The sequence below is a fragment of the Dinoponera quadriceps genome, unplaced genomic scaffold, assembly GCF_001313825.1.
Source record: "Dinoponera quadriceps isolate SergipeBrazil2010 unplaced genomic scaffold, ASM131382v1 scaffold1395, whole genome shotgun sequence".
Lineage (NCBI taxonomy): Eukaryota > Metazoa > Arthropoda > Insecta > Hymenoptera > Formicidae > Dinoponera > Dinoponera quadriceps.
In genome coordinates, this window is record NW_014556488.1 from 1,644,866 (window position 1) to 1,672,326 (window position 27,461).

The 27,461-nt window shown below is 44.8% G+C and overlaps 2 protein-coding genes, 1 long non-coding RNA gene and 1 pseudogene across 5 annotated transcripts; 2 read left to right on the plus strand and 2 right to left on the minus strand.

The window, feature by feature from the left end:
- Nucleotides 1-295: 295 nt before the first annotated feature.
- Nucleotides 296-952, minus strand: LOC106747571 (annotated as a pseudogene).
- Nucleotides 517-17,489, plus strand: LOC106747648 (microtubule-associated serine/threonine-protein kinase 3). 2 transcript variants are annotated; one of them, XM_014625377.1, is made up of 22 exons: nt 517-602; nt 909-1,128; nt 1,492-1,571; nt 1,664-1,766; nt 2,146-2,227; nt 2,572-2,674; nt 2,753-2,976; nt 3,078-3,153; nt 3,235-3,465; nt 3,580-3,811; nt 3,895-4,229; nt 4,325-4,497; nt 5,347-5,417; nt 5,500-5,727; nt 5,807-6,034; nt 6,372-6,924; nt 7,228-7,412; nt 7,491-7,711; nt 8,337-8,669; nt 9,531-9,596; nt 9,971-10,460; nt 10,759-17,489. In XM_014625377.1, exons 2-22 carry the CDS (start codon nt 951-953, stop codon nt 11,625-11,627), a joined length of 5,061 nt encoding a protein of 1,686 aa, XP_014480863.1. In that variant the 5' UTR covers nt 517-602; nt 909-950; the 3' UTR covers nt 11,628-17,489. The 2 variants fall into 2 exon arrangements, with proteins under 2 accessions (XP_014480863.1, XP_014480864.1); XM_014625378.1 differs by lacking the exon at nt 9,531-9,596.
- On the minus strand, nt 16,366-18,040 carry LOC106747651. Its single transcript, XR_001374671.1, has 2 exons — nt 17,529-18,040; nt 16,366-17,409 (listed from the first exon to the last, which is right to left on the minus strand). It is a non-coding gene; the product is annotated as an uncharacterized LOC106747651 (long non-coding RNA).
- Nucleotides 18,041-18,822: 782 nt separating this feature from the next.
- On the plus strand, nt 18,823-27,461 carry LOC106747649 (prolyl 3-hydroxylase 1-like). 2 transcript variants are annotated; one of them, XM_014625380.1, is made up of 11 exons: nt 18,823-19,173; nt 20,364-20,628; nt 22,031-22,355; nt 22,434-22,559; nt 22,796-22,932; nt 23,394-23,573; nt 24,088-24,336; nt 24,654-24,746; nt 24,887-25,037; nt 25,336-25,753; nt 26,065-27,461. In XM_014625380.1, the coding sequence occupies exons 1-11, from the start codon at nt 18,947-18,949 to the stop codon at nt 26,135-26,137; spliced, it is 2,244 nt and encodes a 747-aa protein (XP_014480866.1). In that variant the 5' UTR covers nt 18,823-18,946; the 3' UTR covers nt 26,138-27,461. The 2 variants fall into 2 exon arrangements, with proteins under 2 accessions (XP_014480866.1, XP_014480867.1); XM_014625381.1 differs by lacking the exon at nt 18,823-19,173 and adding an exon at nt 20,082-20,236.

Genomic DNA, 27,461 nt, shown 5'->3' on the forward strand with positions numbered 1-27,461 from the left:
CCGTCATGAGTCACGGAACCCATGGTCGCCTCGTTGCATTTCGCGATTAATCCACCCCGCGACGGGAAAATGTCAGTGTAGCTCGCGGGGAGCACGCGGGAAGTTTGCTCTCGCAACCCGGGGACGCTCCTTGTCCCGCTAGGAAGAGATGGCTCTGGCGGCCGATAATCGCACCCCTTCGATCATCGTCGTGGTCGTCGTCGCCGCCGCCGCGTGCACCTAGTGTCGTACGTGCCTCTTCCTCGATTCACCTCTCGTCTCGTCCCGCCGTCATCCCTGTGATCATCCCCCCGCCCGTCTGATCTGTCACACGTTCCCGTGGGACTCCCGGATTCTCGCCGCCTCGTCGTTGACATCTTCTCTCACTCGAGCCACCGTGTTCTTCGTGTGCCTCCTTGACAGCTCCGGAACGCGATGCGCCCTCGCCAAGTAATCCGGAGAATGCTGGTCCCGCTGGGACTCTGTGGCGATGGTCGGAAGAAGGGGCCGTGCCGGAGCTGCTGAAAGCGCAGGAGGGTCGGGAATCGGAGACCTCTTGGCCGCACGTAGATGTCGGCCGGCGTTCGTTTGAGTTCCTCCTTCCTCGCTGAGTACCCCGAAAGGTGTGTTTCATGAGTGCGATTGTCTGTCTTGTCTAGTGTGACTTACCTCTTTTCGTGGGCTGGGAGTTGTAGTATCTGATTGTTGTCGTGATAGAGGAATAGTATAAGATGCTCGGATCTCTTTGTTTTCACCGTGCCTCCTTCTACCTTTCTACATTTGAAACAAGATCGATCTGTCGAGACTTTGCAAGAATAAGTGAGGAAGAGGGAACACAAAGTGCAAATAGATATCTATTTATACGCTAATATTCGGAGATTATGGCCGTATGTATGACTGTAAATTAAATGTCTGTTTGTTTCTTGTAGCTGTCTCACTCTCCATTGAATAAGGACGCAGTGGCTGAAATCATGGATCAGTCGAGGAACAGGCCGAGCAGGCCACGTCTACGTTCGCACGGCAATTCGGCTAGGGTGCTTGTGTTTGAAAACGAAACGGAGGAGACTGCTGCCTGCAATGTGGAAACGGAAGCACAGAAACGTCCGAGCCTGCCCAAAGTGGAGAGCAAGGAAGCTCCAGTCCGACCTGGTTAACATGATTTCATTTTGCGCGTTAGCTTGCATGTCGATTGAATCCCCCTCTCATATTTCTGCTGTGAAACAATTTGTTCATGCTTTCCCTAGCGGCAAATTCGATTGGATGCATTATTATGCACCAAGGCTGTGCTCGTAATTTGTTTTTATATTTAAAATCATCTACAGTTTTTCTTCGGATACTATACGGATCATTTTATTGGTTGCGGAGCGTCTGAGGATGATCTTCGGACGATTTTAAACGTAAAAACTTCAAATGATCTTAAGTATAAAATATAAAAACAAACTAGTACATCTAATCGGATTCGCCATTAATTATCCGTACGAAATGTGATATGGTGATTATGTGTACTTCTAGTGAGCGGGGAGTTGTCGAATCTAGTTCGTATGAGAAATTCTGCAATTGGAAAGTCAGCACCCTCTTTATCGGTTCATGTGGTTAGTACATCTTGACGAACTGCGCATAATGCAGCAGCTCGTTCTTGCGCGCGTGCTCGTTAAAAATACGTCTACTCTTGTGTTTTTTCCAGCGTGACTTCAACATTCCTCGTCGTGCCGCTAAAGCGGTTCATCGCAAATCCTTCATCGCCACCACGTCGCCCACTTTACCACGTTGCCATTCACCATTGTCAGGTATGCAATTGCTGTTTCTCCCGTGTAATTGCCTTCGATTATTTTTAAGACCGTTACCTTCTTCCGACCGAATCTAAAAATGAAGATAGATTTAACGCGATAATCGTGAACACACACACAGTATAACATCTCTCTCAGTACACGTTAGATTTAGAATTTTTTTACATGACTCTTGTCCCGATATAGCATCAGCAAAGGATTAGATCAGTAAAAAGATGTTGCATCTTTCTCTCTCTCTCTCTTTCTTTCTCTTTTTCTCTTTCCCGATATAAATTTTGCTTGTACTTAGCGTATTATAAAGTTCTTATATCGTTTACCCCATCATTTACCGATAATATAGTGGATTAATTTTTTCTACTGCTTGTGTTTCCCGATATAGCATTCGTCCCGATCGTAGGCAGTCCCCTAGAGAGTCCTAGGATGTCATCCAGTCCACACTTTGCTTTTGCTCCAATTAAAAGGTACCTAACTTCTCACCTACTTTTTCTCCTAGGAGAAACTTAAATTAGTCCGACTTGATTGCTCAAGTAGGCAAGGTGTCGTCATTGTTAAACGCTATATCTCTCTCTTGCGCGCGCGCGTTATAAATAGAAGAGAAAAATGGTGATACAAAAACTGTTCTATGCGAAGTCCACGAAGAGCGATAAAAGTCTGATCAAGAGGCGCCTGTAAGTTTTTCATAAAATGCATACGTCTCTTAGCGTGATCGCGTTCGACACGGTTACATGATTTATCGATCATCCGCACGAACGTTTTTTGACGAGTTCTCGCTTGCTGACGAAATCTTTTTCTCGCGACATTGAAGGATCGGCGGAAGCGCTACAGGAACTGGCGACGGCAGGAGATGGTCAGTCGCCAGTCTACCGTCCAGCGGTTATGGAACAACGCCTGGTTCCAGTAACGTATCGGTGAGTGGATAGATATTGGTATTCCGAGCGGCTCTCCGCGCTAATCGTGATTCTAATTTGTGATTTGCATTCAAACAGTCACAATACTCGAGCCAAGAACGTTTGCATCAACTGCCAAATGTTCCCACCAAGGACGAGCTGCGTATGTTATCTTGCCACTTTTCCAAGCCTGGGACACCATGCTCCTCGCATCCGGGCTTTCCAGGCTCTAGTATATCTAGTATTCCGGGTAGCGTGTCGCTCAGTCTCGAAGAGGAGGGCCGTCGATCGCCGTTGCATCGTCCACGCTCGCACAGCTTGAGGTATATACGACGCGATGACGTCACTGAGAGTTCCCAGTAAAATTTAAATCGACGTTGACGCGCAAACAATACTCATTATTCATTCGACTTTCCTATTGCAGCAGCCCGAGCCGATCACCTGTCCTGGACAGCGAGATTGTCATGATGAATACCTTGTACAAGGAGAGGTTTCCGAAGGTACGATCGTTCTTTAATTGAATTGATCTTAGGTAGGAAAAAGTCAGATCGCATCGACAATATCTGTCATCGTGTCTTTAGGCGACGCAACAAATGGAGGAGCGGCTGACTAATTTCATCAATGAGAACAAGGAGATAGACGAGTACGAGGTGGTGGCGCACATGACGCAGGATTCATTGCCAATTTTACGCTTTGTTCATCATCAAGTAATCGAAATGGCCAGAGACTGCTTACAAAAATCTCAGGAAAAATTAATTACAACGAGATACTTTTACGAGATGAGTGAGAACTTGGAACATCTATTGATGGAGGTGTGTATGTGTGTACAAGTAGCTAATAAGTCCTTCACGTGCGCTATACACGTGGATTGTATACGTGAATTTGCCTAAGACGACACGGGATGATTGATCGCGTTTCTTTCACAGACGAAAGATAAATCCTTAGAAGCCGCAACGAGACTGACAGGGCTGATAAGGAAACTTTTGCTAGTTATATCGCGCCCGGCCCGTCTATTAGAGTGCTTGGAATTTGATCCCGAGGAATTCTATCATTTACTCGAGCAAGCGGAAGGCCAGGCCAAGATTAACGCTGGAATAAAAACGGATATTCCGCAATATATCATCACGAAACTCTCTTTGAGTAGAGATCCCATATCTGGTACTTGTTTCACATTGAATTCTGCACCGTGATGCTGCTGGAAATTTGTGTTATCAGTGAAATATATGCTGAAATTTCTGCAGAGTTGCAGGAGGACTTGAATAAATTGGAAGACTCGGCGAGCTCGAGCGACAGCAATTTGCAACTGACATCGAGTCCAAATAAAGACGACGACAAAAGTCAGCGGATTCCGTGTGAGAACGACTACGAGGTACTGAAGCTTATCAGCAACGGCGCCTACGGTGCGGTGTATTTGGTGAAGGAGAAGACCACTCGGCAAAGATTCGCCATGAAGAAAATCAATAAGAATAACTTAATGCTGCGAAATCAAGTAGAGCAGGTGTTTGCTGAAAGGGATATAATGAGCTTCACAGATAATCCATTTGTAGTTTCTATGTATTGTAGTTTTGAAACCAAGGTATGTGCACACGTTTTACGCCTTCTATAGCCGTTGAGAGCCCCGTCGTAGTATACATATCATGTGACTAATCATTCAGAATCGCATGTTTTCAGAAACATTTATGCCTAGTAATGGAATACGTGGAAGGGGGTGATTGCGCAAATCTTTTGAAAAATATCGGCCCACTGCCACCAGACATGGCAAGATTTTATTTCGCTGAAACTGTCCTGGCTGTTGAATATTTACACAGTTACGGCATCGTGCATCGGGATTTGAAGCCTGACAAGTAAGATCATACATTGTACACAAGAAACAATTTAGTGTATATGTATGGAGAACCTACATACAAGATGAGTCACCTAACATTAGAATCTGAAATATCTCTGTTATTCTTGATGATACGAGAAAAATAGCAAACTTATTTGTTTCGAAGGGGAAAATATTATTATAAATAAAATCTTACTTTAATATTATGATTTTCGAGATTACAAGGTCATCAGCAATTTTTTTTAACGGTACAACATATTTTTACTATTACAGTATTGTAGTTGACAGAAAAAAAGTCAACCATGTATATGTTGACCTTTAGATGACTCTCTGTGGTATTATTATTATTATTATAAAAACAAAATGTGCAGAGGCGATGCATGCTTTACTTATAAACAACTTGATCTTATTTAAGAATATGTTTGAAATGGTGATCTCTAATATCTAAACATTTTTGTAATCAGTTTCTCAAAGAATACAACATATCATACATAGTTGAATTTGGCTTTTTGTCAGCTCCAATATTGTGATAACAAAAATATGTTATCATAAAAAAATACTGATAACCTTGAAATCTCGAAAATCATGATAAGAGAAATTTTAATTGTAATAATATTTGCCTCTTCAAAGTAAATAAGTTAAACATTTTATCACATTACCAAGAATAACGGAGATATTTCAGGTCCTGATGTTGACTTTGTATATTTACTTCAACTTATATGCCAAGAACAGAGTTGGTTTACAATTTTTATCTTAATACACTCATCCGTACCTTATAACTATTTGACTAGCCAAAATTCGGATGGCCTATGTATCAAATTTAGTAATTAAACACATGTAATTACCAATTATCTCTTTATCTTTTTAGTTTACTCATCACTGCCCTGGGACACATCAAGCTTACTGACTTCGGCCTGAGTAAAATGGGTCTAATGTCCTGTAAGTAGTACAGCGAGCATCCGAATTGCACGAACGAGGGCGACTTTGCGAATTAACTTTCGATTATATGTGTGATTTCAAGTGGCGACAAACCTTTACGAGGGATACATCGACCGAGACACGCGACAGTTCTCGGACAAGCAAGTATTCGGCACACCGGAATACATTGCTCCGGAGGTCATATTACGTCAGGGTTACGGTAAACCAGTCGACTGGTGGTCCATGGGCATTATATTGTACGAATTTCTGATCGGTTGTGTTCCGTTCTTCGGTGAGACGCCCGAGGAACTATTTGCTCACACAGTGAACGGTGATTCTTCTTCATTATCGTTACAATCGCTTTATCTGCGAGATTTTCTCGCAGTGTATAATGAAATTTCGTTCTCCAGACGACATCGAATGGCCGGGCGAGGATGACTGGCCCGTTCAACCGGAGGCTAAGGATATCATAACAGTCCTCCTGCATCAGAGCCCTAGGGAGCGTTTGGGGACCGGCGGGTCGCACGAAGTTAAGGAACATCCGTATTTTTATGGAGTAAACTGGAACAGCCTGCTTAGGCAGAAAGCCGAATTCGTGCCGCAATTAGTTAACGACGAAGATACAAGTTACTTTGACAGTAAGTTCGAAAAACGAACGTCAACTGACGTTCTTACGTGTGTGCACGGGAAGAAAGAAGCAGCTCCCACAGCTAGAAACTAGTTCCTACAGGCAAAAATTGGCTGTCTACATAATACTAGTGAAATTTGGTTAATTTAGCTCTCAATTCTTTTTGTCCCTTGTTTTCAGCTCCTACAGCTGAAAACTAAGTCTGGTAATTAAACTTCAGTTATATGGACAGTTAATTTCTTTTTTTCGTGTGTTTATTGGCAAAATCTTTTGCTGAATTGTCGCAGTGGCGATTGACTCTCCTGTGTTATCACCGTCTCATTATGGAACGCCTGTGGTGGTTTCAGCTCGCATGGATAGATACAACCACGACTTAGGCGACGACACGGACGACACCGACGATTCCCCCTTGTTCGGCTCGTTCTCGTCGTACTCGCCCCAATCGCGCAAAATCTCGCAAACGCGGCCGCCTCAGCTGAATCCCGACGCGGACTCGGACGCCACGAAGAAGCAGTTGTTCCGCTACGAACTGGAGCGTACGGTCGCTCAGTTGTCACTCGGCTCTAACGCGTCGTCCGTCACGCCGCCGTCCAAGCTGGCCGACGAGAAGCACCACCGATCGTCGTTCCCGTCGTCGTCGTCGATGAAGAACAGTTCCTGCGCCGATAACAGAACCGACCGGTCGAACACGTCGGCCACGTCGACCGTGGTCTCGAGCAACGAGTCGCAGCTGGCGGTGGTGAAGAACGCTCAGATGGAGGGAATGTCGATCAACCTGAGTACACCAGATTCCTCGCAAACCGAGTCCGAGGACATTAGCCCGCAGATCCAGAGGAAGCGGCACACCCACTCCCGTGACAAGCTGCCCAGGTTCAGTATATCCGTTGACGATGAACACATGTGAGTCATTCAGCCACATCTTCAGGACACACTACAGTTTTAGTTTCGACCGACCTACGCACTCTTTACCTTCGATTCATCATGAGTCAACTTCTACCTTCACGTTGATTTGCTCTCTTCTTTCGCATACATTAAACATTTAATAATTACTCACTTAATTTCGTTAATCGAGATCATGCGAACTGGCTATTTCGTTTTTCCACCCTCGCACGCCTCGGGCTGTGCGTATACATGATTCATCACGCGTACGCGCGAATACCGACGGTAGTAACATCGGTACAATAACGGTCTTATCACTCGCAGGTTGGACTTAGCCGCGGCGAACAAGGACGCGGCGGAGGAGAGCAAGCACAACTCCAGCACCGACTCCTTCGAGTCCTTCAGCGCGATACCCATGTTACCGTCCGCCAGACAGAAGTCCCGATCCGTCATCAAATCCGCGTCTACAAGCGGATTGTCGCTGGTCATCCCGACCAGCGACTTCTCTTGTACGTATTTCCCGCGGAGAAGAAACGCAGCTCGAGATGAGATTCGCTTCTTCACGAAACACGCGTGTACATTTCCAGATGACGCGTCGATAAATGCTCAACCCATCGAGTCACCTGGTGGCTCTTCGACCGCGTCCTCGAGAGACACTTCTCCCTGCCGCGAGCTGAGCCCCCTGGTGACCAGTCTGAAACCGCCCATCATCATCCGACGTGGACCATGCGGCTTCGGCTTCACCGTGCACACCATTAGAGTTTACTACGGCGACAGTGACTTATACACCATGCATCATCTGGTGATGGCAAGTGCAAACGTTACACTGAATATCGCTTGTGCAAAGCGAACACCTCTTCGAATGCTGAGCGAACGAATAAGGGACGAACGTAAACTTTCGTTGTTACTACGTGGATAATGTGTACGTCCTGAGGAATCCGAACAGGGCAAGCCGAGTCGAGAAATTTCAGCTCTGCTTTAAGTCTGTTTAGTTCTACGTTAAGTCTTCAAAGGTCTTCCATTGTGCTCCCTTTGATGTTACAGATGGTAAGTTATTCCCGTTTTCCCCGCTTGAAAATTTAATAATATAGGACTAAAATTTCGATTCGGGAATGATCATGTAATTTCCCCCTACGGTGGGTACGTGAAAAGTGTTTTCAAACTAGAAAATTTACACTTTTCACGAGTTCACACTAGAGGAGAAGATTCATGTGGTCTGTTCTTAGTTGCACCGATTCAGCAGCGCAGCTAAGAAACTAATGATCAGCCAGAAGGTCGCTTGCTCATGAGGTGATTTGTCAAAGAAAGCTCGTGCGCGTTTAGACGCGAATGTACACATTCATGTTACACATTCGCTGTTTGTTCGCTCAGTGTGTACGCATCTTAAGATGCGCGTGTTGATTTTACATGAACATTTCTCTGCTGCCGTGCAGGCGGTCAATCAGTCCAGCCCAGCGTTCGAGGCGGGCCTGAGACCGCGTGACCTGATAACGCACATCAACGACGAGCTGGTGCAAGGCCTGAGTCATACCGAGGTCTTGAAGCTGTTGCTGAGCGGCGGTGACCACGTGACGTTGCGCAGCACACCGTTGGAGAACACCAGCATCAAGACAGGCGGTAGGAAGCGGGATCTCGCGCAGAGTAAACTGGCACGCCGGACGTTGCACAAGCAAAGGAAGCAGAAGCGGGATCACTCGGACAAGAAGCGCAAGACGTCGCTGTTCAAGCGGATCAGCTCGAAACGCGCGAGCGTGGAGATGCAGCAGGTAAAGCCGGTGATGTCGTTCGCGTCCTCGGGCAGCGATCTGCCAAGTGCGGGAGAACGTCGTTCCGTGATTATTTGGATGTTTTACTCAGACTCTTAGCGTTGTGCAATCGAGGAGGTTGTAAGGCGAAACGAGTTTGATAAGTATTCGGTGAAACTTGCACTATGCGCACACTGAAATATTATCTAATTGTTCCTGCAATTAGGAAGAGATTGACCATTCGGGAATTGAAATATTTGCAACTAAAGTTGGCACTTTTCACACATGTTCCCTGAGATTAGCAATTGTTACTTTTAATTTCTGCTTTTGACGTCTCCTAAATTAAAAATAAGATTTTGATAAAAAACTTCTATAATATGAAAGATTATATATATTTATATACTTATATACTTCAACTTCGTTTTTTGAATTACATTTATTATCAACTAACATTTACATTTAGGTTAAAATTAATGTATAAGAAAGTAATTTTGTTTGACAAATACAATGCTGGACCTCACAATCTCCTTAATTGTCGTGTGTTTCATTGCAAGATGAATTTAACGACAATTTCATGTACAAGCACAACTGAATATAAATAATTTAGCAAATGTAGGTAAATAATCGTATAAATATAAGTAAAACTTAATAAGTATTATTACCATTATTATTAAAGTAGAAAGCGTCCATGACCGCATTTATTTATACTTGATTGTGTTCTGTTGTACAATACAATGTTAATAATTTCAAACTGCAAAATATGCACACGAGAGAGTCACGTTTGCTCTTTTCCACACATATATTATCTGAGAAAACGAGAGACAAGTAAGCTTGTAAGGCACCAGCATACACTGATTACGTTAAGCGCATTTTCTTTTGCAGCCATTAACTATCAGTTGTCCATTGTCAGCACCCATTTTGCCCAGCGACAGCAAACCTCCACTTATGGTATGATTTCTTATACAATTATTCGTGTTTTTTCGTCTCTTATCGGTTGCCGCTGACATGACTTCTGTTGCGCCGTTTCGTTTTGAGCAACGTATGTTTCTTCTCACTATATCTCACTATATATATATATATATATATATAGCTTCCGAATATGCTACACTCTGCAAGCGAGGCGGGTCGGGAAACCGGTGTAAAAATTTAAAACAGAAACACCTACACAGTCGCCGCCAGTCGTTGGTCGTTGACACGTTCCCTCTTTCGATTCTAGTCGACGAAGTGGAATCTGTGTGTTCGACCGAGAGATTCACAACTAAAGCGAGATACTCGCTCGAGGTTTCGCTGTTTACTGAAAGCGTTCTCGCAACTTTTTCCAGATGGCCGCCGGGATTTGCTCGCCCTCAATGGTCACGCCTAGTCGATCGTTCCAGTCGTTCACCCGCTCGCAGGAGACGTCGCCTTACTTCGCAGCATGCGCGAAATCTGTTTGTAGCCCGTCCCCGCCGACGAATCGCGCCAGCTCGGACTCTTATCACTCGACCGGGAACTCGAGCCCGTGCTCGAGCCCGAATTCCTCGTCACCGGGCTCCAACACCTCCGTGGGTAACCTGACCGGCATCTCGAACCAATCGCACTATCAGCGGCCGAGCACGCTTCACGGCCTGAAGCACAAGCTGCACACAGCCGCGAAGAACATCCATTCGCCGAATCGCAGGAAGTCCGTGGGCCACATACCGTTGTCGCCGTTGGCCCGGACCCCGAGCCCGTCGCCGATCCCCGCCAGTCCGACGAGAAGCCCGAGTCCCTTGGCGTTCCCCACCGGTCATCAGCCTGGTAGCTCCAACACTACACAGTCCTACAGTCCAGGTACGGCTGTAAAAGGAAACGAATAGTTTCCCTCGCAATAACGTCATATTTTTCAGGCATGGGAGCGACTCACTTTTCCTCGCTCAATTTAGAAATATCTTATTTTTCCCACTTTTAAGAAAAAAAAACTCGCTCCTTTCTTATGTTTCTCTTACTCGATTTGAACCTTTAAAAAAAAGTCGATCACAAATGTTCAACGATTAGCCTCTTTAAAGGACGGGACAAACAATGTTAAGAATATAGTGACCGCGACTCCGACGGCGCAATATACTCATAAAGTGAAGAACTTCGTTCACAGGTGTGTGCTTGTCGACGCCGAACAGCCAGAAGAAAGGGTACGGCCGGCCCAAGTCCGCGGAGCCGGGCTCGCCGTTGCTCCGGCGCGCCCTCAGCCCGGACCGGCTGCACCCGCGCTCGGCGGAGAATAAAACGTCGATATCGCCGTTGGCGAACACTGTGGTGAAGGTGACGCCCCGCGTGACCATCGCGCAGTCGTCCCACAGCGAGGCGCCGGACGAGGCCAGCGACGGCTTCAAGGAGGCCGGTGACGCGAAGAGCGAGAAGAAAGTGCCAAGCGAGCAGAAAGCGGACTACTCTAAGCTGACCCACGGTATATCCATTAACTTGGGCAACGTGGGTATGTCGAACTCATGCGCGGGCACGCAGCTGCCGCGGATAGCCGAGGAGAAGGATTCGCCGACCGGCAGCAAGGGTGACGACTACACGTCGAAGGAGATCAGCGAGAAGAGCGAGAAGCAATCGACGAGCCAATCCGGAGACGCGGAGAAGGCTGGCAAGAGCGACGCGCGCTGCGACGGCAAGCCGTCGTCCCAGGGCAGCAAGGCGTCGCAGGTCAGCAAGAAGGAGGAGAGCAGCGTTCAGGCCGCCGCAGGTGTCGTTTCAGCGCAGCAAGCGCACCACCACGCCGCGACTTCGCAGAAGAACGCGGACCAGAGACACGGTCATGCCGGTGAAAAGCCCACCACGTCGTCGTCGTCGCATAAGACGCATGCGTCCGAGCAGAAAGCTTCCGCCAAGGGCAACATAGAGGCTCACCAGGACGCCAGGAAGCTACTAAAGAAACATAAGGTCGAGCCCACCGACGCTGCTCACTCGAGCACGCACGAGAGCGCCGCTCCGTTGGGGAAAGACAAGAAAAACAATTAATGCCGGCGTGACGAAGAAGAGAGGTAGAGGAAGAGCACCGGCCGGGTATGCGCAGCGGAGAGTTTTTTTGATTAGATACCTGTATGTGTTAATCAAACGCGACATGAGAAGCAAGAGATCATCCTTCGCGGTTCAAGATGGAAGAGGTGTAGATCGTAAGATGTATCCAATGATCGTACGAGACACGAGAGACTAATCAAAAAAGAAGAAGGGAGTGGGAGAGAGCGAGGGAAAAGGCGAGAGAGAGAGAGAGAGAGAGAGAGAGAGAGAGAGAGAGGTGGTAGATTTTGAATTTATAGCTTTATGAAATTTCTATATTCAAATCTATAGGCTTCCGTCAAACAAATACCTGAAAGCGATTAAGATACCTATATTTCCGAGAGGTTTTAACTATTTCCGTAAAAAAAAAAAAATGGTAAAACGTTTGTCATGCAAGACGTAACGACCGCATAAACGAGAACTTTCAAACAGATATAACAGGCGAGTTCGGGAGATACGTTATTTTGATTGTGTCTACACAAACGCAAATATTCGTAAAGTTACTAACTCGAAATCCACACACGGAAACGGCATACATAGTCGTTACCCCCAGCAAGTGAGACGCGATTCAAGTGAAGTGTGAAGTTATGCTTCGGGCTACAGTATTTACACGATCTCATTTACATTTATATCTAATATTAGTGCACACATACGCTCACACATACACACAAGAGGAACTCTCTCACACATACTCATTCATGTTCACATATATAAATATATAGTCGATATAGTATTCGATATGGCTCGTATATATTATCTCGCGTACGGTTTAATTTTATAGGGTGTTTACTTTTTCCCGGTGAGGGGGAGGAGGAGAGAAGAATATACGAAGGTATTTTTTTGCGATAATTTGTACACAAGATGATTCCGTTGTCGTGAGATAATCGAAATTACAAAGAGAGAAAGAGCAATGAGATATATACGCCGTGTCACGGGGAGAGATGCAATCAGTGTTTGCACATTCGCATAACTCAGGTATCTCGTCGCGTGTAACTGCTTAACGACGTTACATCATATAGGTCAATTAGGGGTAAACAGGTACTTGTTCATTAGCACAGCAGAATCAAACACTTATCGCCGCGCGGAAGCATCTTGCATAATTCAGACGGTAGAGAGAGAGAGAGAGAGAGAGAGAGAGAGAGAGAGAGAGAGAGAGAGANTATATGGAAGGTTGAAGCTCGGTACGCCGCAATGCATTGAAGTTTTAGTATTATACATATATATACATATATATGTATCATTAGTTTCACTTTGTTAATTTATTGTATATAGATATATGATATTGTATAATAACGTCAACGAGAGTCGAGAGAATGCTTTCAGAGAATATATTAGTGTTTCGTTACATCTTTTTGTGTTGTACTTGATCGAATTTGAATTCACTATCGCGCTCACTATCGCGCGTCAACGAATAAAGCAAATCGAAGAAAACAAAAGAAAACTGAGAGTTAAACAGAAAGTAACTTTTTTGCTTCAGCACCGAAGAGTGAGCTTCGTCTCTGCCATAGGTACAATTCGTTCGCATCGTGAGCGATACTCGATATTTCGTCGCAACTCTGTCAGCACGATGATGATCAGAATAAGCTGAGAATTGATCAGTTCGTTCGTCGAATCATGAACTACATTTGTGCTCGTTTCTACCATCGTGGTTTAAATCCAATCGACGGTTAACCCGAAGGAATTGGCCAATCGCCTACTGATCGGTCAACCAATTGGCCAATGCCAGATTGGTCGACTGATTGGCGAATTCCGTTGAGTTAGAATCGTCGATTAGATTTCGAAATCGTGATGGTGGAAACGGGCATTACACGGCAATGTTAATCCAAATTAACTTAAGTCTGCAAAAGGTGTGGTAAGCTTTGAGCTGTAAGAAATTGACCAATTACAAACGAGTTATAAAGGCATAATCAATTGTGATTGGTCAATTTCTTAAGGCTTAAGGCTTAAAATACTATTGTAGATCGGAGCTTAGTAAACCGTGGTTAGTGAACCCTTGTGTTTGATTGGGGCATACTTTTAGACTCAAAAGAATACACCAATGGGACGTAAGAGAGCTCATTAACTACAGTTATCACTAAACCGGCTTAACGTCGCCGTGTAACAGAAACTCGATGGTACTCGTACGTGCTGACATTTGTAAAATTGCCGTATATTTGTCGAACTCAACATTAGTGGAGCTGTTTATTAATAAATCAACCGTCGCTGACAAAATCGTGAGTTCTATTCGGTCGATAGAATCGCGGAATTAGCGGCCATCAGCACAGCGAAAAGTGCTATTAGCTGTCCATATGATATAGCGGTGATTCAATTTTTAGCTGTAGGAGCTAAAAACTAGATATAAGGGCGAAAATAATTTGCTTTGAATTAACGAAATTTCGGTTGTGTCGTATGGACAGCTGATTTTTACCTGTGGGGTGCTAGTGTTTTTAACTGTGGGAGCTACTTCTTCTTTTTTCCCCGTGAGCGAGACGCAAAGGTGCGTCGCACAGACTCTATTCGTTAATAGAGAGACGCGTATCGTGCCGATCGACACAAGTCTGCGCAGCCTGTCGTCGCAGAATTCGGAAATCGGTACAGCGCATCTCGGCAACAGTGTGTGGCGCCGGTTTTCTCTGTTTAACTATATGTAGCCTCCTGCTTTCTTTTATTTTTTCACAGTCCGTCCGATTATACAAATGTTAGCGCGTACCACGACGTAATCACTGCTCATAGCGATAAAGTCTACTCTAAATGTCCACGTTGCTCATTAGTTCAATAAAACGACACGTTCAGCGTGCGATAAAGTTAAGCTTCTAGACGTAAGGACTAGTTATTGTACGTAAGAAGAAGAAGAAGAAGAAGAAATCGCGCGGTGTCGAAGCGGCAGCTTGAAGCACGCTTGCACCGTCGGAACGTCCTGCGGTCCCGCGTTTTTTTATCGTAGTTTCTCTCCGCGGGATCTTTTTCTAATGGAGGAGGCTTCATCGGGCCTGTTTTCAGGCTCTCTCTGAATTTCATTCCAACGTATCGAAAACGTTCTATCGTAGAAGAATTATTGAAATCGGATGATTTTAGCCGAAACGAAAGTATTTCGACGCCTTCCTCCCCTAATTAACCGAGTAATTCCGATTAATCCCAATTTTTATCATTAACGCTCTTTATGTCGTCTACATTCTCACACCTCCCTATATTTGTATGTGTGCGCGTGTGTGTGTATATATAATAACATTACGCTTAAATACTTTTATTATCAAGATTCTTGTACTACAAATGTACCCACAAAAAGCATATTCTGTATATTCTCAAAATACGTTGATCGCCATCTGACGCGCGCGCACACACAACACACACACACACACGCACAAATATAAAAGAAATAATACATAGGTGACATATAAAAGCATTAATTGGAGTTATAAGATAAACAGACGTCGAAATATATCGATTTGGGCTAAAATTGCCGGATTCAATGGAGCTTACGACAATAGAACGTTTTCGGTATTCTAAAATCAAATTCAGAGGAAACCGGGAACCGGCTTTGTGGACCCTCCCTCCTCCCACCGCGCATATCGTCGACTTCGGTACCGCGCACGCGCGCTTGTGCACTCGAGTTTCGTACTTCAAACCGGGTTCGAACAATAATCTCCGGTTCTTCCCGAACGAAGAATCCGCGAGATCCCGCGATTTCTCACCCGCTCGAACACGCGCGACAGATTGAACGCGTCGTCGTCCGAGAAATCTCTATCGCTTCACCACCGCGTGGAGCCACGCTAATCGAACTGATGTATCGAGCGACTCGTTATCGAGGAGGCGATGCTGCTTCAGTGAACACCGAGCATCGAGCTCGGCGAATTGACACTCGCAGCTCTTCGTCTCGTCGTGTTTGTACATTTTCTTTTTTGCGCATTGTGTATGTTGTTGAATCGCTGATATTATTGACGTCCGTTTTTAGTCTTAAGTGAAAATCGTTACTGCGTTAAGCTCTCGCGTCTAAGATGCGGCTAAGTTTCCTGAAAACGTCGCGAGCCATACACTTTATTTATTATTACGGCGAGGTGGGGCGAACGAAACGGAGGTGTTCTTTTTTTTCTCTCCCTTTCTTCTTCGGCCTTCCTTTGCCGGCTGGCGGTGATATTTTCGATGGAAAATTTCAAGCCTCAATTCGTCGTCGATCAACTCATTTCCATTGTTGTTAAATTATGTTGAAAAACGGCTTTAGCTTCCCCGTTGTGATGTATGAGAGAGAGAGAGAGAGAGAGAGAGAGAGAGAGAGAGAGAGAGAGAACGAGTTCTCTCGGGGGTTTTTCGGTCTAGTATCGCGACCCGAGTAGCTCGAGTGACGTCTCAGTGGCGTCTCTCTAACGTCATTGAGACGTCATTGAGACGCCACTTGACGTCACCTCGTTACTCGGGGAGCGAAAAGAAAAAAAAATGAGAAACAGAGGAAAAATACGTAGATATACCTAACAAAATATAACAAAAATCGCACTCCATCGTATCGTAGCGCGATTTTCTCGAAGGGACGACACGAACGTTGTAATCAGGAAGTCCTAAGATTTCGAAGGAACGCTGGGTGTTCCCGCGTATCAAGTCTCGCATAATGATATGGAATAATTAATGTTATTCGTAGACTATGTCGTAACAACGCGCGTGTATGAGTTGTACATTATTATTATTATTGTATCGTAGACGAGACCATTATTTGTTATTTTTTTTCGAATTCATAGAGAGAGAGAGAGAGAGAGAGAGCTGTTTCCGTTGTCATGTTAGATACGTAAGCTACATCACACACACACACACACGCACACGCGCACACACACACACACACACACACACACACACACACTGATATCGGCAACGACAGACTCTCGGTATAACGGCGAGCCGTAAGAATGAGAGAACCCCCGAAATGATAATCGAATCTCCAGCGGGTCGGAAATGAATATGTTTTTCACACTCTATCGCGAGGAGGCTACACGTGCGAGATGAGCAGCCGAAGTGACGTTTATGCCGAGACTGTCGTTTCGCCGAGTTAGGGTGAAGGATACGGCTCCGACTTTTAGTATTGTACGCGAATTTGTTCTCGCAAGAGCCAATTGTGTAGACATTAAGAGCGCACCTGGAGCGCGTGTCATCGTCGTAATCGTCGTGGGCGACACGTCGAGTCAGTGCGTGAGGGCGAATTCGAATCGTGTGTGCTTGTTTGTGCGTGAGACTTCCCTCGGACGTTGAATGAGTTCGAGTGGACGCGCGGGAAACGAGGGAGACGCGTGTTCCGCATAGTTTTGTTGTTGAGAGTTTGAAGAATTCGGTTCAAGAATGAGATAAGTCCATGATTGGTCTGTTGGGGGGGGGGGGGCAAAGAGAAATCCATTTTAGATGTGATTTTGAGCCTGGACGAAATGGACGAATTGGGTACTAACAATAATTGTGTACTTATTTTCATTCTCGCATTGAAGCTTCCGATATATCGTTTCGTTACCCTTTACCGTCGGTTGTGATTTTATAGCTGGAGAAAAAGAAGAAGAAGAGCGAGCGAACGAATGAACGAGTGAACGAACGAGCGAGCGAGTGGCGAGCGTGTTGCTATATCTGTAAAAGCTGTTACCTTCTTTTCTTTCTTTTCTCTTCCCTTTCTTCTGGTCACACGCAGCGCAGGTTTCCCCCGAACGTCCGAATATTCGGCCTCCCCGAGTCGCAGCGCGCATTCGGCAGCTTGGAACGAAGCGTCGGCGTCACGTGTGCGTACTTTCCTCTGTATCCACTACGAATGCAAACGAGATTGTACTTGAGTGTGATTGTAACAAGATTCGGATTTGTATAAATGCCAATGATATGCCTCGACCCGTCTGTCCCTTTGATTCGCCAGCCGACCTTACTCACTATCAGCGCAATCCCGTTGTTCTTCAACGACTAGTAATGCAATACGTCACTTGATCGTCCGGTGCCAACGAAACGTCCGGGCCCGGCGACTCCATCTGCATTATTTGACACGCGAAGGTGTCGCGCCAGGAACAAGATACGCGTCGCCGAGAGAAACGTCCACGTCGAGATCCGTTACGCTCCGTGAAAGCTGATAGCGACGTAACAGGCACATCCCGTAAACACCCACCAATAGTAATATTACATCGACGTCGTAATTTCCTACTTGACAACGTAAGTGCAACGTAATATGCATAGTATGTAACGGTTACATTATTAAGTGGGGAATTATAATATTGTTGTAATGTGAGGATTCAGACACAATGAAAGGAATGAGGAATTAGATACACACGAAGAGAATATTGTAGTAAGAATTACCGCAGAATTTTGTAATGCTGGACCACATCGGAATTGTGACGGAAATTATTGTGTGTGTTGTAATCTTTAGTGATGCGTACAGTGAGATATATTTCATTAAAGATTACAATACGTATCATCATTTCAGTTATAATTTCGGTATGGCGCGGCATTACAAAATTTTGTGGTAATTCTTGCTACAATATTTTCTCTGTGTAGGAAATTGGAGACAGGGAATAAAACATTAAAAGGAGTGGCCTCGTTTTAAAACATCCTTATATCTTATCCTCTATTCTTTTTATTATGTTTTAAATTATATTTTATTCCTAAATCCCTATATTTGATTACTTGTTCTTTATTCCTTACATGTTGTCTAAGCTCTTATTGTTAGTACCAACTAACAATTATATAAAACATTACAACAATTTTTTATAACTTCTTACTCAACAATGCAACTGTTATATACAACGCATGTTACATTGCACTCACATTGCCGAGTGAGAAATCGTAAAATTGATGCGGTATTACTGTTAGCTGGTGTTTTCTGGGATATTACAGTTATTGTAGATCCAGCCTTTGCCGGGCGATCGTGCGATCCGTTCGCCGGTGGGTTACTGAAAACCGGCTTCTGCTCGGTGGAGCGGGACAGCCGAATGTTCCATCTGGAAATAAGCATTCATTCGCGACGACGACGTCCATAACATCGGCGAAGCGATAAAGTCATCTCAGTATTAGAAGTGTTATAGCGTTTTAGCGCGGCGACTGCTCGATCCGCCTCGGTCGATCATCGCCTCCGGAGGATCCAGCGTTTGGCGTCCTCGCCGTTGCGGCTTCTTGTGAATCGCCCTGTACCATGGTGATCTACACGGCACGCTCGGCGGGCGCGTGCGTGCGCGCGTGTGTGCGTGCGTGCGACATCCGATCTACGCGTAAGCGATCCGAGCTTTAGCGGGCGTGCAGCTTGCGCGTCGCCGTCAGTGCGGCTCCAGACGACGGCCCGTCGACAGAAAGAAGAGCAGAAGATGAGGTTCCTCGTAATCGTTGCTACGCTCGTGCTTCTATTCGGCGCATGCCATGCCGACGTGACGATCGAGACCAATGAGATCGACGACGACAAAGTTGGCGCAGACATGCGCGAGGAAGCCGCGCAAGACACTCCACTCGGCGAGCTCTTCGAGAACGCGGCCCAGGCGTACCTCGATGAGGACTGGCGCGGCTGCATCGGCGGCTTCGACGAGGCTCTTTACAGGTACGTGGCGGATCATCCTCGGCAACATCGTCCCGCCGCTCCTTTTGTTCTTTTTCTTACTTACTTATCGAGCGCTCGATATATCGATCCCCCGGCGCGCATGTCGCTCGATCGACGCTGACTTTACCCGTCGTGATGGCGAGCGAAGTTGAATTGTAATTACATTACAACGAATTCGGTCACCCAGGCTGAAAGGAGAAAAGTGCAAGGATCAAGTAAATATTTGTTATAAAGTACTGGAGTAATTATTTTGTTCGGGCCGAGTGAAATTATACACAAGGTTGGGAAAGCTACTTTTGTAAGGTAACTCGTTACCGTTACTCGTTATACATTGAAAAAAAATATATATAACGCGTTACCGTAACTCATTATCCACTGAAAAAAATAACTCGTTACCGTTATCGGTACTTGACAGGTAAAACGAGTCGTCAACAATTTCATCGAGTTTTAAGGAGTTCTTCTTCTTTAGAATTTTTCTATCCTCGAGATGGAAACCAAAAAATCCATTGAAAAGTGAGAAAAAAAACTGGTTTTTTTCGAGGTTCCAAAACTGTAACTTAATTCATGTAAAATAATTGTTTCAATATTCCTTAGCATAAATATTTACTTAAATGTAGCACTTTTTTTCCTTTTCTTTTTCTTTCCTTTTCTCTTCGACGACGACGAAGACGGCGGCAAAAGATCCACGAAGGTGGACTGCGTCGCGACGCGCTAGTCATGAAACGCGATTCTCACGGATCTCGCATAAATGCGGCAAGGAAATGATTGAAGCCTTGACTTCAAATATCGGCCTTGCGGCACTGTAATAAGTCATGAAGCAAATTGAGCACGCTTCAAATTCGTACAATTCCGGCGATGAGCCAGTCGTTTTCGTGTGTGCGCGCGCATACATTTCGCGGATTTGTCGGCGGCTGTTCGAAGCACTACGAGGCGAATTTTCGTCGAGAAATACGGTCAGCGTCATGCATATATTGTATACATTACCCAGATGGAAAGTTACATGATTTTCAGTTTTATATAACGTGTAAGGTTGGAAATTGCAGAAGTAATTCTAGTTATAATGGTAAGATTGTAATGGACTTTTTTATATTACTTATATTTATCAGGATTGAATAAAATAAATTATTGAAGTTAAAAGTTAGTTATGCGAGACTATATATATATATATATATATATATNACGCTTTGCAGATACAAGAAGTACAAACGTATAGTGACGATCTGCCGGCGAAAGTGCAAGACGGAGGCGGCGGGCTCCTCGCCGGTCTTTGCCGAGGACATCGAGGATCTACATTTTTACGAAAGGAAAGTGCGGGAGACGCTCTGCCTGATGAAGTGCAATCAGGATTACCGAGAGATCGCGGGCGCGGGGGCGCTTAAACGGCTCCCACGCCACATCGAGAAGAAATTCGTCGATCACGTCGCTTACGAGTATCTTCACATCTGCTATTTTCAGGTAGGGAAATAAAGTCACGAACGTATCTCGTGTGCGTCGCAACGTTCCCTCTTTTCATGAAAAACCGTCTCAGCGAAATCGAAGCGTACAGGACTTTTCCGATCTGTTGTGTATTATCGTTAGCGTTTTTCAACTTTTTCGGATTGAAACCTGGACAGGAATCACGCAATTTTCCCCTTAAGGCGGAAACGTGAAAGGTGGATATTTCCAAATGCTTTCAAATTTGAAAATTTTCACTTTTTACAAACTTAGACTAGAGGACAAGATTTATGACCTTCTGATGGTCGATTGTGAATTTTCCCCTCTAGCACGAACTTGTGAAAAGTGGAAATCTCCCAATTCGAAAGCATTTGGAAATGTTTGCTTTTCACGTTTTCAGCTTAGGAAAAAATTACGTCATCGCTCGGTTGATCACTCTGTCGCATCTGATGCAGTTTCCTGTTTGCGTCGTAAAAATCGTAGTTCTTCGAAGAAAGGGAAATGGAAAGAGAAATGGAAAGAAGGGAACGGCGGGAACAAGAGAGGCGAAGAAAAGAGCGACTGCTCGCTCGCGGAAAATTCACGAAGCGTCACGAAAATATATACGTTCTACCAAATCCTAATCTGGCAGATTACGCAATTTCGACGTAACTGGCGCGCTACGCCCGCGCTTTAACGACTCTGGCTTGACCCGCGATGACGAGATGACGCATCGTCGTCTTAATTATTAGATAGCGCGGCTCTATTTTGGAAGATTCGCATAATCACTCGTAACCCGATAAACTTGCAGATGTCTTGAGAAACGTTTCAGTGGAAAGAGAAAAAACGATCCATTTCATAAAGTCAATTCTCCGTGGTCGCAGATGAGAATTGCACACGCGTATTTACTCGTGAAATGAACGCGAGCTAATTGAATTATCGGGTCGATGCAAAAGTTCGTTCCGTTTTTTAATAGAAAATGCATATACATTTATTGATTTGCGTGATATCGCTCGTAACCCGATAAACCTGCAGAAGCCTTGAAAAACATTTTAGTTGAAAAAGAAAAAAAATTATTTATTCCGAATCGACAAAATCACTTCTCTGCGGTCACAAGGCGAGTCAATTGAATTATCGGGTTGATGCGATTAAATTCGTTCCATTTTTTAAATCAAAATGTACATATAACATTTATTTATTTTAAAACGCAATCCACCAATTAAAAATATGCGCCACCAATTAAATATTTTGTTCGATGATCTGCTTTCCACCTCTCTGGTAACTGTCCGACAAAATTCTAGAATTTCTGCGCGAAGGACCAATTGGAAAACGGGACGAACTTTTGCATCGACCCGATAAATCAATTGAAACGCAACTTTTCGTCCGAAATGACCGGCTGATGCGATATAAAATGATAATTATAGTCGTAAATAATTTGTTGCAGGAAGGACAGTATCAAGACGCAGCGAACGCGGCCTTCACCTTCCTGACCTACCATCCTGAGCACGAAATGAGCAGAAGGAATCTCAAGCACTACCTGACCCTGCCTGGCGTAGTCGAGGAGAAGGTCGTGAATCTGGAGGCGGCCCCTTTCGTCCAAACGTACGTCCGGGGAGTTCAGGCGTACGAGGATGAGAATTACAAGGAGGCTGTGGGCGAATTCGAGACCTCCCTCGAGTCTTACATAGAATCCGAGGAGGAGTGCCGGATTTACTGCGAGGGCCCGTTCGACCAAGGATGGTATCCCGAGTTCACTTCGTCGGTAGCGAGTGAGACGCGCGATTCGATTCGTAATCTTCGATAACGACCGATATTACCCCGCGTCTGTCATCTATCATTTCTTCCAGATCATTTTGCCTTCTGTCTGAAGTGCAAGCGCGGCTGTTCCCTCGGCTTGAACAGCGTGAACGGCGAATATCGCAGCAATTTGCTCAGCAGCCATTACAATTACTTGCAATTTGCTTATTACAAGTGTGAGTAGCTCGATATTGCCTTACGATTGAGACCGATAACAGATATATATATATATATATATGTATATATATATCTCTCTTTCTCTCTCTCTCTCTCTCTCTCTCTCTCTCTCTCTCTCTCTCTCTCCGAGAGAAGATTACAAAGTAGCGGTATCATAGGATGCAGTTAATTAGACGTCATACATGCATTTCTGCATGCAATTAAAAGTAACACCTACCGTTTATTTTGTGAACAGTGGGTAATTTGAGAGCAGCCTGCGCAGCGGTTGCGAGTTACTTGTTATTTTTACCCGCGGATGAGACGATGCTTCACAATAAGGATTACTATAGCGCCCAGCCGAAGGTGACGGATGAATACTTTACGCCAAGACAGGTAGGTTAAAATCAACCCAGCAAGCAAGAAATATTATATCATTCTTTCGAAACATTTTTTATGTGGATTTTACGTGGATTTTCGGACACTTTGAAATAATATTGTATAAATGTTTTTAAATTGTTATCTGATAACATAATATTTCTAGATATTAAAATTATAATGTGGAAATATTTTCAATGTGTCTCGGTCAAATATTATCAACAATGACGTTGTATACAACGCTAAGAATTACATAAGACGTTACGTGTTATAAAATACGTTATTATAACAAATTATAATAACGTTGCGTTAATGATTTCTTGCTTATTGGGAAGTTACCCGATTCTCAAGATTTGGACAGTCTCTTGAACGGAGAAGTCGTGATAAGTTTCTTCAATTCCTTCTCCTGACCTGTGCAACTATATTCGTCCCAGAAGTCTTAATAAACTTGCGAAGTCAACGAAGGCCGTTTCTTCCAGGAGGCGCTTGTTTACGTGAAGAGGCAAGAATACGAATTGATGCTTTTGCATTACATATCGGAAGAGTTCGCAGTGATCGACGCCAGGTTCGACGCATTCTCCAAGAAGAATAAGGCGAAGAAGACTGACAAGAAGAAGAAGAAGAAGGGAGAGGGGAAGGAAGAGAAAGAACTGGGAAAGGTAAAGAATGAGGCATAGCCAATCCACGTGCGATCGCGCGTCGACAGAATAGCAAGCGTGAGGAACTCTTTTTACTGTTCTCTTGGAATTTTCTGTTCGAAGGATGATGCGCGCATAAACATCACCATCGGATATCGTGCTTAAGCCAGTCGTTTGAAAATGATCGGACTGCGTCCCGACGCACTGCCATTAGTTTTAACACTAAGATTACCCTCTGCTCTCTGTGTATATACTCGAGGAACAATAAAATACTCCGAAATATTTTATTATTCTTTCATTGCGGATAAAGAAATATCAGACTACCGTTTGACGCATTGACAGAACTTGAAATGAGATATTCGACTTCAAATCTGTTATCGCACAACAGATAAGTCTTCACCAGGAGGGGGCCTCCGTTTGCTCGACCGTTTCAATGCAACCCTATTTGCTTCTGCGCTTAGAACTACGCAGAATGCAGGCGCTACTTGCGAATACCGCTCCCCTCCTCCATCTCACTCGTGACTTTCTTTCGCAGAACTCTCTCGCAAGATCGATCCTGCACCCTCCCCCGGGCCATTCTCCGGATATCCGGATGCAATACTTGGGAAATCTATCGGCGATAAGGGATAAGGAGGAAGAAAGGGAAACGCGTAGGGACCGAGTCGCGCAGAAAGATGACGTGCGATTGGTAGCAGCGGAAAACGAGCTCGGTGGAAGAAATCGTTACGTGGCCGACGGTTTTCTCAATTCGACCGAGTGCGATCTGCTCACGCAACTGGCTCAGGTGTTGTTTCCTTAGCTGAATCGATACAGCGACGAATCAGTTCTTCTTTGTTCCAGTAAGGTGAATGCAATCCCGCACAATTAGTGACGAAGTAACCTTGAAAATAAATTCATAAATTATTATGATAGTTCATACATGTTAAGTATATCAGATTTATTTCGAACTGTATGTAATTGTCGTGAATTGGGAACACTGTCATTAATTGGAACATTCACCTTGTCCAAATTCAGTGAAGTCTCAGTGTAAGCTGTTCTTCTCCATGAAAACATTTCCGTTGATTTTATTTTTGTCGTTTCTATCGAATTCGCAAATTCCAGATTGCTGTGGAGGGAGACGGCTACGAGGAGAATAAGAGTCCGCATTCGCCCTATGAGCGCTTCGAAGGCGTGACTGTCGGCAGAGCCGCATTGGTAAGAATTATTCGCATGGAGCAAAGTTAACGTTCATTAGAAAGTGAGACGGGAATCTCACGTGTGAAACGTTTCCTGAGAGGAAACTTTTGGTAAAAATGGCTGATAGCTGATCTCAGCACTCGCTGTCCTCGTTGCAGATGGTATACTTCGGTCTGACGAAGCCGGAGCTGCTGGAACTGTTGTTGCGACACACAGAGGCAGCTCGCGATCACGTGGAAAGGTATTTCGACCTTGATCAACAACTGTATTTCACCTACACCCATTTGGTCTGCCGAACGGCATTACCCGGTAATTTTCACCTGACGCATCCTTCCGATCGCTTTCGATGACATGCTCGCATCGTAACAGTCGGTACGGCATGTACAAATTAATCCGTTTGTTAAACGAAAGCAAGTTTGCCGTTTGCATAAAGACACACGGTTTTTGCATCGAGCCCTTCAATTTCATATTTCGGTACTATGACTTTCCAAGAGATTATTCCACTTTTTACATTTCGGTGTATCGTTTCCCGGAACAATGCATGTCCATCACAAGGAGGATAACGGAGAAAAGATCCCACCTTATCACTCGGATCGTTCGCTTCCAGATGCGCCGGCGAATCGAATGGATCTCAGTCACCAGATACACGCTGATAATTGCTTGATAAAGAATGACAGCTCCTGCGTGCGGGAAAGTCCCGCGTACACCTGGCGGGACTACTCGGCGATCCTGTACCTTAACGACGACTTCGACGGCGGCGAGTTCTTTTTCGTCGACGAGCGGAAGGAACATCGGGTTCAAAGCACTGTAAAGCCCCGATGTGGACGTATGGTGGCATTCTCCGCCGGTGGTGAGAATCTTCACGGTGTGCGGGCTGTACGTGGCGGCAAGAGGTGCGCCGTGGCGCTGTGGTTCACCCGGGACGAGAAGTACTTAGAGTATGAGAGGGTGGTGGCGGATACCATGCTGAAGAGGGTCCGCTGGTTGGGTACAGTTCCACAGAAGGGCACTCGAATACCTTCCAGGTAAAGTACAAAGTATTAGGGGGCCTTGGCTAATTTTAAGGGTTTCCTTTTTTCAAAAGGGCTCAAAACCGCATTTGTTAAAAAAAAAAAAAATAACGATACATTGTATTTCAATCAAGATATTTTCCATCGCTTGTTAAACATTTTTCCTCATTTTTCTGGCAGTAAGTGAATTTCTGCATCTAACGTCAACCCTGAAAACTAACCGAAACGTCTAATAATTGAAGAGACATTGGATCGCGCTCCTTTTAACGTTATCTTTTTTCCTACGAACTGTACGGATCAACCAGGACATATTTCTGTTCATTTAGGTACGAGGACGCGCTGATCCAATGCTTCAAGGAAGACGAGACGCTGAGATATATACTGAGGGAATCTTCATGAGGAAGAAGCGAAGATGATAACACCGATTGCGCAAGTTTTCGCGACAGCGTAGCAGTGCTGTTTGCATCGCTTTCTCGATGAAATGGCTGGTCCATTGAGCCGGAAACTCGAGGGAATTTTTCAGCGATTATTTATAACGACGATAAGTTATGTCATAAGACCAGTGTGATGTTTTGAAACGTGCACTTCCGCGAGAGTCGGTCGATATTTAATTTTAGAATGCACCAAGTTCGCGAAAACTTTCAGCGAATTGCATCACTCGCACTACACCGGATTAGCGCACACTGAAGGCCACTACACACATAAAGTATACAAGTACAATGGCGTATCGTAAGTACTTTGATGATGAAATAATGTATAAATAACATGAAAATATCATTATTAGATGTTTAATCGTTCAAAATGTTTACATATATTTTCTTATATAATCAACCGCTTCATTCAGCCTTCAGCATGCACCAATCCGGTGTAACGCGGGTGATCGAATTCGCTATTAAGCAATAACGCAATGATGGCACACGATGGAATACCCTGCGATCGTCGCTGCTGCGACACCACTGTTTATAGAAAATATTCTAAATCTTTATTAGAACATGGACATTACATGTCAACAGGTTTACATAATCACGCTATGCATCGCGCAACATGTGTGTTTATATGTGTGTGTATGCGTGCGTGCGTGTGTGTATGTATGTATGTGTGTATGATCGCATTATTTAATTTATTTCTCGTATTTATACTATGTATAAGAGTTACTCGTGTACGCAACCGCGTTGCAGCCGCGTGCAGCGGCCGCACGCATGTATCATCATCATCTTCTTCTGCCTCTTCTCTTTATTTATTACACACGGTGCCCTGTACACACGATGTTGGACTTTATACGTTCTCTTTATAAATCAATTCCGTCGATTAAGCGTGCGTATGTACCGGTCGCCACTAACACCGTTGCCGGTGTTGCTACATCTCGCCCCTACAAACGGCCGACCTGTCCGTCCTGCGTCGTCGTAATCGCGGGACAAACAGCGAGAGACGCACTCGCCAGATCGCCGATAAGACGCGAACGATTCGGGAGGAGCAAGGTGAAGGTTGTCGAAGAGAGAGAGAGAGAGAGAGAGAGAGAGAGAGTGCAGAAACTCGTATTCCACGCTCTCTCCGAGATCTCGCGGCTTCTGAGGCGACGTCGAAATGGCTATGGTTATGCAAGAAGGATTCAACCCACAAGATTATGATTTTTGAGATTTTATCTTTTTACGTACAACTGAAAGATTTAAGTCTTATATTTTAAAGATTAATTAAAATTAATTAAAAAATTGCCTAAAATTAA